General features: G+C 32.5%; 1 protein-coding gene across 2 annotated transcripts; it reads right to left on the bottom strand.

Moving 5' to 3' along the window:
* Positions 1-5,001: 5,001 nt before the first annotated feature.
* Positions 5,002-7,892, bottom strand: LOC109819278 (putative serine/threonine-protein kinase PIX13). 2 transcript variants are annotated; one of them, XM_083063413.1, is made up of 7 exons: positions 7,878-7,892; positions 7,532-7,756; positions 7,075-7,445; positions 6,351-6,486; positions 6,097-6,236; positions 5,718-5,841; positions 5,002-5,601 (listed from the first exon to the last, which is right to left on the bottom strand). In XM_083063413.1, the coding sequence occupies exons 2-7, from the start codon at positions 7,596-7,598 to the stop codon at positions 5,198-5,200; spliced, it is 1,242 nt and encodes a 413-aa protein (XP_082919539.1). In that variant the 5' UTR covers positions 7,599-7,756; positions 7,878-7,892; the 3' UTR covers positions 5,002-5,197. The 2 variants fall into 2 exon arrangements, with proteins under 2 accessions (XP_082919539.1, XP_020240543.1); XM_020384954.3 differs by lacking the exon at positions 7,878-7,892 and having other exon boundaries at positions 7,532-7,803.
* Positions 7,893-10,645: the final 2,753 nt, after the last annotated feature.

Genomic DNA, 10,645 nt, shown 5'->3' with positions numbered 1-10,645 from the left:
CTCATATATACCTTACACTAAGTTGCAAAAGTATACGAAGGACAGTTTAGAGAGCTCTGACATGAAGATTATTGGTCTACTTAAATTGGTCCAACTTTGTGGCCAAATCCAGAATTCAAGAGAACTTTCAAGGGTGGCCAAAGTCCAGCAGGATTAAAACAGATATGAACATTACAGAACAACATAATCAGTTTCTGCCACTATTGATCTTTATTGTTGTATTGAATTTTAATAAATTTATTTAGTTATATTTACAATGTTAATATTCAATAAATTTAATTATTTGATGTTAGTTTCTGAGTTTTAGTATTTGATTAGTAAAAATCGAACTAAAAAATTTTATTTATAGGCCAGAACGGCCTGTTCCAAGTTTAGAACGGCCCGTTCTGGTTCCACTTTTTGTGTGCATTTTTTGAATCCAGAATGGCCCGTTCTGATCCATTCGTCATGTGTTATTTTTTCATCTGGAACGGCCCATTCTGGAATCAGAACGGTCCGTTCTGGAACGTGAACAATAAATAGTGTTAGTCTGGAAAATAAATCTGCACAGTTGTTATTTGGGTAAATATTTTTTAAAATAGTATTATTTGAGTAAAACATTTCCATTTTTTTCAAGTACGGGCGGATTACTTATTTATTTATTTATTTATATAGCTTACAAAAATTATTACATCCTTTTTTATTTAACAAACCAAATGGCTGAAGAATTATAAACTTTTAACTTTTTCTATGATTCTTTTGTTGTTCTGCACGTCATACCTAGTAATTGATCTATGATCTCAACTATTTCATTTAATATTTAATAATTACTACTAAATCTGATTAAACTTTCTTAAACTCCTAAACAACATTAATCTAATTAAAAAAATCTCTAACAATGCTTTAATGATGATTTATTTTACTAATTTATTTATTTTACTTATAAATTGAATAATAATTTAGATTATTATAATAGAAATTACTATATATATTTGAAATTTTTACTGTCTTAAATTGTCATAATTTGATTTTTTTAACTGAATTTTTACCCTTAAGGTGCGACTAATAGAAAGAAAAAAATTCATATCCTCATTTGTTTCATTACTCATAAATACTAATAAAATATATTATGATTAATAAATAACTTTATCTCTTAAATATATAGGAAAATTTGATTTTTAGTCTATATATAAAAAAAATATGTGGTAAAGTTCACTCTTATTGATATACACACACAAAATCTTTACTATTTTGTATCTTAAGCGCGCAAAAAAAAAGTAATAAAAAATTTATTACATAATTTTTGTCATTTTCAATTTGAATTCAAAATTTAGGTTTTTAACACATTATACCAAGGTTTTTTTTTTAATAAATTATGTAGGAAGAAAAATATACACCTCGTATGCGCTTACAATCCCGACAAAGAGTCACTGTTTTCGATGATAGATATTTCGTATAAATAATATGGTTACAAAAAAAAATCAAATACTTTTAAAAAAAACACTTTATTAAAACTTAAATTGCACTTTTAATCTTTTATTCTTGTCAATCTGCAATTTTAGTGCCTCTATTTTTAACGAAACATTTAGTCTCTTATTTTTAAAAATACAAAATTTTGGTACTATCGTTAATTTGATGTTTGTTAATCATTAAATTTTGACATTCTTATATGGCCTAATACCATTTAAGTTACGTGAGGGACTAAATTAAATGTTCCTATTTTAAAATAGAGACCAAAATTACAAATTGACAAAAATAAAAATTAAAAGTATAATTTGGTCTATCAAAATTAGGTTTGACAAAAATAGAGATAAAAAATATAATTGTGTCTATATCAAATTAACAAACATACAAAATATGTACCTTCGTGTAAATAATTTTTCCTTATTTCCTCTATAATTTCAAAATTTTTATATTTCTAAATTTTTTATCTAATAAAATAAGACCCTCATTATTAATAAAATAATATATTTTATCACATTTCTTTTGTAATAACCCGTCAAGTCTCACAATCTATAGTACACAAATACATGCATAAAATAAAATATCATTACTTAACAATTATATATAAAATGAGAATACACAACTAAAATGTCACATAATATATATATATATATATATATATATATATATAACCGAAGTATGACATGATCTCCTATACAACATCAACCACGTAGTCAACCACTACCAATCCACTACAAAGTAACACAGCTTCACTTCTTTGCTGAGTCTCAACTAAAAAGCAAAGCAGGAGTAACACAGCTTCACTTCTTTGCTGAGTCTCAACTAAAAAGAATATTTGTCATCATCTCACACTACCTACTCCTGCTTTGCTCGCATACAAAATATGGTTATAGTAGTTTTCACCACAAGGAAAACAGTTAGGGTAAACTCACAACAACAATCATCATAAAACAACATCATCATAAAATAAGCAACAATATATAATGCAATCATTCAACTTTAGAAGACACAAAACATACAACAACATATGCAATATCAACTAGTGCGTCATCACACTTATACAACTTAGGAGACTTCCAACAACTGAGGTTGAGCAGTCTAGGTGGCATAAACCCTACAGAATCCAACTTTTGACCTATCTCAACCAGATTAGGTATAGGACAACATTAGGAACTCTGAAGAGAACCAAGTATAGACAACAATAGTTGATTGCTCAGGTATGTCACTTAGACTCGGAGGTCTAGTACTACTGTCGAGGCAGAAGAATTCGAGTATGAGCGTACCACGACCTTGGCTTGCATCACCAATCCACATGTGGAGTTAGTCCACCCAATGCCCTCCAAGTACCATGCATCCTCAGTATCTAGTCAAAAACTACATCTCTAACTAGATACCTTACTCACTTTGGTCATTCAACCATAACATGGATCGACTACTTCCATGTTGCCCACATAGTACTAAGGGGTTCAACTTTAAAACAACTTTCAACTTTCACCTTAATATTATGTATCTCAACATAAGACATATCATCAACCATACGTCATCAACTTAACAACTTTACAACTATAGTCATCATGGTATCAACTTTAAAAAATAACTTAACAACTTTAAAACAACTTTACAATTTTAATCAATTTTATACAACTTAACAACTTTCAAACAACTTTAGAACATAAACAACTTACAACTTACACATCTCAACATCATTATAACATCATCAACTTCAATACAACACCTTAATATAACATCATTAACATTAAACAACATGTAAACAACCTTAACCAACAACTATACAACTCATGCTCATCATTTAAAAGTCAACAAAAGACAACACACACATGTAGTAGTACTAGACTAGATCATGTGATACTCGTCCAGCGCTGCCCAGCCCGCACCCAACGCTAGAGACACAAAGTGTCTCTTGGTGCTTATGTGCCCGGCGCAACTCCTCCTACACCCGGTACCTCAAAGTCAAAGGCTCAACTTCTAAATTGCGTTCGACACAATTATCTTTAAACTCGACGTAATTCAACCCGAGACTCTTTGTCTCATTCATGCCCAGCACAGGACTTCCTGCGCTCAGCGCTTAAGAGAGTGTGGCTCTCTACTAGGATCGCGTCCAACACTTACTTCTTCGTGCCCGACGTGATCTCAACAGAGACTCACACTTCAACTTTACTGATATCGCGCCCAACGCAGCCTCTTCCACATCTAGTGCCATTCAACTAGAGGTCCCAATTCCACTTCATGTCGAGCGCGACCAACTTCACGCCCAACGTGATCATGATATTTGGGTCTCTATTGAATGCTCGCCCGACGCCATGAAGGCACGTCCGGTGCAAGTTCAAAGATCAACCCAAATAACTTGCATTTTCATCAAATACCTCCGTTTTCAGAAGGTCCAACACATACAACCAATCCCCAAGCATTTTATAACAACATACAACAACTAAACAACTGAGAATAGCAACATGCAACCATAGATTTAACTCAAATCCTCTATTTTCTATTTCAACTCAAAAACCCCATTTCTACTTCAATTCTTTCAACTCAAATCCACTTACACACCCACACACACAACTCATACTTCATCAGAAAATCAACTTATTGATTCAAACAATAAAATGGTGAGCTTCCCTAACCTGAAAATTTGAAATCTCCGAGGAACGAAGAGAAACATAGAGAAGGCAGGGGACGAAACTACAACTTCACCCTCGGGAGCTTGGACCTCCTTCTTCTACAATGGCTCAGCACCTAGAATAAGAGTGGAAGAGTGTCTAAGAATTTTCAGAAAAGGATGTAAGTGAAGGGGAGAAGGAGAAAAAGCAGGTTTAGAACATTACATTTTCCTTTTTAAAGATACACAAGTTAATTATATTAAAGATAAGACTGAAGGTATATTATATTATTATATGTTAATTATTAAATAAAAGACTAAAAAAAATCACTAACACACGCACTATTACATGCGTATGTACAGGAATCCGGCAGCATTAGGATTTATGCTGTCTCCGAATCCATTTTGGTGGATTTTTTTTTTGTTTCCATCGCACAAAAACAAATATATATATATATATATATATATATATATATATATATATATATATATATATATATATATATATATATATATATATATATATATCAGAGATCCTAACACTGCGTTCGGTAGCAACAACATAGGGGGAGGGCAAAATAATGTGTTTTATTTTTAGTGTGCATCCACGACTTGGTAGTGCCAAAGTTGAAACAAAAATGGTCCTCACACAGAATCAGACTCCCACTAAAAGTTATACTACAATCACGAATCCGGTACATTGTGCATACTCAAAGCTGCTGATGTAACGTATGACCAATATCTATTATACAAGTGAATGCTACAAGTCAATTTTGTTAAGCTGAATTAAGTTTAAACCCAGGTTTTAAAACTAATCTTTTGTGGACTCTTCTTTCTCTCACCGGTACATGTACATGTTTGTAAACAATCATATCGTATCATGATATAGACTTGTCAATTTAATGCAAACACTTTTCTGATAATGTTGGACTAGAGACCTCTCAATCAAAACACATGATAACATTTACACTTTATAGTATTAATATATGATTTACCGTACAAATCTTTGACTCCAAGAAATACATAATGAACAACTAGCAAACTCTTGAATGGAGAGACAAATAACACAACCAAGGGGCTCTCTACCATGGCATTCATAATTAAGCTGGATTAGTTTTCTCAAGACAAACTAAACTACTAGTAACTACTGTCCTGAAGAGGAGAACGATGGTGCACAGCCTGGTGAGCTTGACGAGTATTAGTGGAGCGGAATTTAGGCTCTGCAGGTTTCTCATTCGCAGTTTGAATTCGCTCCAAACTCTCCAAAACTTCCTTCATTGATGGCCGCTGTTTGGGCTCAGATGCAATACATTTCAAAGCAAGCTGAGCTATACGAAATGCTGCTTTCGATGGAAATTTCCCTTCCAAACGAGAATCCATAATGCTCTTCAATTTTCTTCTCTCATACAGGTATGGTTTGACCCACTCTGTTAGATTATGTTGCCCACTTGGACGGTTGGGATCAAGTGCTCGTAGCCCTGTTAGTATCTCCACCAAAACCACTCCAAACCCATATACATCACTCTTTACATATAGATGCCCTGCATAAGAAACCAACAACATTTCAAGGTGCACTACTTTAATAATCAAATACTTGAACCTGACTAAACATAGCTTATAAGTTCTATGCACTAAAATTAGAACAGCGAGACATTACCTGTGGCCACATACTCAGGAGCTGCATAACCGTATGTGCCCATCACCCTTGTGGTCACGTGCGATTGACTAGCTGAAGGACCCAATTTTGCCAAGCCAAAGTCTGATATCTTTGCATTATAAGACTGTAGCATAACAGAGAAGGTAGTTTAGTTGTGCACCCAATAGAACATACTAAACTTGTTAGAATTCATGGCTCAGGAAGAAAGAAGGATAACCCACATTTGTAAGGAAACTAAAACGATTTCTGATATTGATGGTAAAAAACAGGTAAATCATTCATTTTAATTTGTCATAATGTTGATAACATGGTAACAGGAAATATATGGTTTGTATGCTTATTTTGCTAAGAAGATACTTTTGGGTGTTGCAGAACTCACCCCATCAAGCAATATATTGGAGGCCTTGAAGTCTCTGTAAATTACTTTCTCGGATGTGTGCAAGAATGCAAGGCCACGAGCTGCTCCAATTGCTATCTTAAGCCTGATGTCCCAAGGAAGTGGTTGAACAGCAGAGCCCCCTAAAATTAAAATAATGTAGCTTATGGTTGGAAAGATACATTTATTTTGCTATTATATTTCATGTTTGAACTATCATACACTGCCAAGACGGTGGTATTTAATTAAGTACTCACTTCCAAATAGATGGTTTTCCAAACTGCCCTTTTGCATAAATTCATAGACAAGAAGAAGCTCTGGGTCCTCAAAACAGTATCCCAACAGCTTAACAAGATTAGGATGAGAAAGGCGTCCTAGAAAATGTACTTCGGACTGCACCACATGAATGAACCATTAGTTTAATAGCAACTTATAAGTCTATGATTACGTATATTGATGAAAGAAGTAACAAAACATGAACTGAGGCCAGAAACCAATGCCTTCAGTTTTATAATAAAGCAAGGATTCTCATCTCACTCTTATTACAATTACAGTATATATTACATAGTAAAGCAAGGGTTCTCACTCTTAGTGTTTTGTTTAGTAATGCAATTAGTTGTCACTCTGCTACACTTTGCCTTTATCCTCAAAGGGAATGCAGGTTGTATGAACACGGTGATTATTTAACTTTCACATATCTAATTCTAGTACCAAATGGAGCATGGAATCTGCGGTGAAGGTGAAACTACGAAAAAAGTTTTCAGTGCAAGCAGTAGATGCATAAAACTTTTCACTTCTGGAGTACATTAACAAATAGATAGTGCATAAGATAAGAAGTTATGGTACGGCAGGCAATTGTCAATTTATTTACTGTTCCCATCTGTGTTGCCTCTCAATCTGCATTATCCAACGTGCTAGTACCTAGTAGTGTATAAGATAAATAGGAGAAAAGTAAAAGGGGTTTGATGTAGGGTTACATACCTGCCACTCCTCAACTCCTTGTACGCTTTCGGAGTTCAATTTTTTGACGGCTATGACTGCTCCACTTCCCCCAGCCTTTGACGAGGTCTTGTCTTCAAGCCAACCCTTGAAAACTTTTCCAAACCCTCCCTCCCCAAGCACTGTATCAGCCCTGAAATTCCTAGTTGCAGCCCTCAACTCCGCAAAAGTGAAGACCCTCAAATTAGAGGTAGGTAAGATCTGTCCATTTGAATAAGGTTGAACACCGCTGGACACGGAGAACTTGCTATTTATGGAGCTGTTCCCACTTCCAGAAGAAGTAGTGGTGGTTGTAGTTGTTGTAGTAGTAGTATAGCTGCTGCTGCTGATGGACTGAGATGTCCCCGGTGTAGCTGCATAGTCATCATAATACAAGATTAGGAACAAGAACAAAAAAAGGATAAATGAAATGAATTGAGTTTGAGAGCAAAGAAGAAACCTGTACTAAGGTTACCGGTGGTTGTTGGGGTTGGGTTGTGAGGTCGAGAACCCCAGCAATTTCCCATTGTAAGGTGCAGAAAGAATAATTTTTCAGTTGTGTGGCTCCGATGGATGAAAGCAAACCATTAACTCTTGCTTCTTCAACGCATGCCCCAGTATTCTTTCCTTTTGCTTTGGCGTCAATAATTGAAATTAGCTTTGGTTTGGCCTATAGGATATGCATCTGGTACAGGAAAAGGCAAAACTTTAATGCGAGGATGATTTAATAATTGTTATGGTATTGACATATAAGTCACATGGACCAAGTCAGTCACCCCTTCGCAGGTAATTGCTGCCAGCCTTACCTTACCATTCTCTAAGTCAACTTTCCTGCCGTGTGATGGGGAGACGACCACGATTTCAGTCAAATCACACCAAAAATTCTATTCAAAGTTCAAACAACACGTCTCTCACTCTTTCGTTGAATAAAAACATAGACCACCAATTACAGAATATTATTATTATATTGCCGCTCAATTTCTATATCTCTTCTCAGTTCACAACAAGTTTATGTTTATTCCACCACTCACACATGAACTTCATAACTTACGTTAACTACACTTGTATCAAAATTATACTAATACAAAGAAGAAGAATAATTATAAACCAGGTTATAGTGAAGTCATTCTCTATCTTTTCTACTTATCTATTTCTTTATTGTATTTATATGATTAATATAAAATTTATGTACAAATATAATATAATTTCTGTAAAATATTATCGATTCACAGGGTATAACTCTTCTAATCTTGTAGCGGATGAAAATGAGAATAAAAAACTTCTTTCATAATAAATTATTTTATCCTAATTTTTAAACTAAAGATGTAAGTGAATTAAGCTCGATCCAAAGTCAAAACTTCCATACCTAAATAATAATAACTTTTTATCTAAAGAGGGTCAATATATTATACAAAGAGAATTGTTTTTAAAAAACAATTATCACTTTCATGTGAGTAACAGGGATATCGATAATGAACTTAATATCACCTTGTGTTATGATATTATTTTTTCAAAAATGATTTGAAAATGAAGTTAGACTCATATGCGTCAATAATAATTATACACGTGACTCAGGTGACACTTGTTATAAGTAATTATAAACAAGTGATATTACTCTTAAGTAAAGATATTTTTTTTAATAATGGATGTCGCTACTTCTAATAAGGAACTAGGTTTTGTATTATTTTTTTTGTAGCTAGTGTTACTACTCTAATGGGGATCAATTTTTTTTTTAAATTAAGGTTCCTCTATCTTTAATGCGGATTAACTTTTTTTTTTAATGTTATTCAAGTGTCGTTAACTCAATAGGGGTCAATTTAAAAAAAAATAAAAAACATAGATAAATATAATAATATTTTAATTATTATTCAACAAACATTAACATTATGAATCACCTAAATTAATTGATAAATTACCATTGTACATACTTTCATCATGTAAACAAACAATAATTTCATTAAGAGTGCGTGATTGATGCAAACATCATAAAATATACTTTGCACTTCTTTCAATCTTAACATATAATTTAATCGGACGTGCTTTATAAAATTTTGTATATACATAAAACATGTAAGCTACATCATTATCGTTCATGAGTTGAACTAAAATATAATCAACACAATCATCTTTTTGACAATAAATTGGATATCAATAATGAAGTTCTTTTATAATTCTTCTAGAACCGTTGTTGATTTTTCTTTCGTAAAAAATAGAAGATAATATAGAAGTCACTTTTTTTTAGGAAACAAACAAAATTACTACTTCAAATTTGATCTCCCAATGGGAGTAGTGACCGTATATTAAAAAGAATTGATCTCAATGGGAGCAGCGACACTTAAATAACATTAAAAAAAAATAACTAATTCCCCCATCGATAATAATAGAACCTTAATTAAAAAAAATCCCATTAGGGTAGCAACAGTATCCACAAGAAAAAAAATACAAAATCTAGTTCTCCATCGGAGATAGCGACACCCATTATTAGAAAAATTTGATCCTCACTAGAAAATAATGAAACTTGTTTATAATTATTTAGAATAAGTGTCACCGGAATCACATGCGGCATTATTATTGACACATGCAATTTTGACTCCACTTTTAAGTCATTTTTGAAAAAAAAAATGATGTTACACAAAGTGACCATGAATGGACCAATGACACTCTAATTGAACATATTAAAGTGGTAAAATATTTTGAAACAATCTTTTATATAATATCTTTACATAATGATTCCCTTAAGCAAAAAGCTAAATAATAATATTAAAAAACACACATTTTTTATCTAATTTTTCAAAAGAACAATTGCTTATACATTTCTTGGCAAAAACCAATAGTGGTTCAAATCTCTTTATACTACAAAACACTTTATTAATTTATGCAAATGGATTTAAGCAAATTGACCAAATTAGATACCTTTTAAAAGTATTTACTAAAATGATACTATATTTAAAAGTATTTATCAATTTAGTGCAATCACAAATCACTACCTAAATAGGCATATATTAGTTACCGTTAGGCCCTCAAAATACTGTATAATAATATATTATTTATGACTATTTTGGCATAATTTAATATTAAGTGTATGGTAAATTTTCTTATTAAGTGTATAATAAACACGATAAATATTTAAAGAAATTAAATCTATAAACTTAAGGACTAAAATGGAGCAATTCTAAACTTTGAAGTCATGTATGATTGTGCTTATTTGATGTACAATCATGTTTCAAGTGAAAGTACATCCAAATGCACGTGTTATAAAGCACGATCTTGCTTGCCAACATGCATGATTGTGCTCCCCTTAGAGCTCCTGAACAACAAGCACACTCCTGCCACTAATAAAGCATGGTCGTGCTTACTCATAAGCACAATCATGTTTTATGAGATGTACGATTGTACTTAAAAGTTTACCCTAATTTTTTTACTATAAATAAGGATGTCCAAACTATGATATTTAGTTTTTAGTTTTAGTTTTTATATATTTTTTCTTTTTCCCCTATTATACGGTTGTGATGTAATTGTTCTTTGTGAACCTCCAAATTGAATGAATTCATTTTTTTTAGTTAATTGTCATATT

The sequence above is a fragment of the Cajanus cajan genome, chromosome 9, assembly GCF_000230855.2.
Source record: "Cajanus cajan strain Asha chromosome 9, NIPB_CcT2T_4, whole genome shotgun sequence".
Taxonomy (NCBI): domain Eukaryota; kingdom Viridiplantae; phylum Streptophyta; class Magnoliopsida; order Fabales; family Fabaceae; genus Cajanus; species Cajanus cajan.
This window is presented reverse-complemented; position numbering and strand designations above follow the sequence as displayed.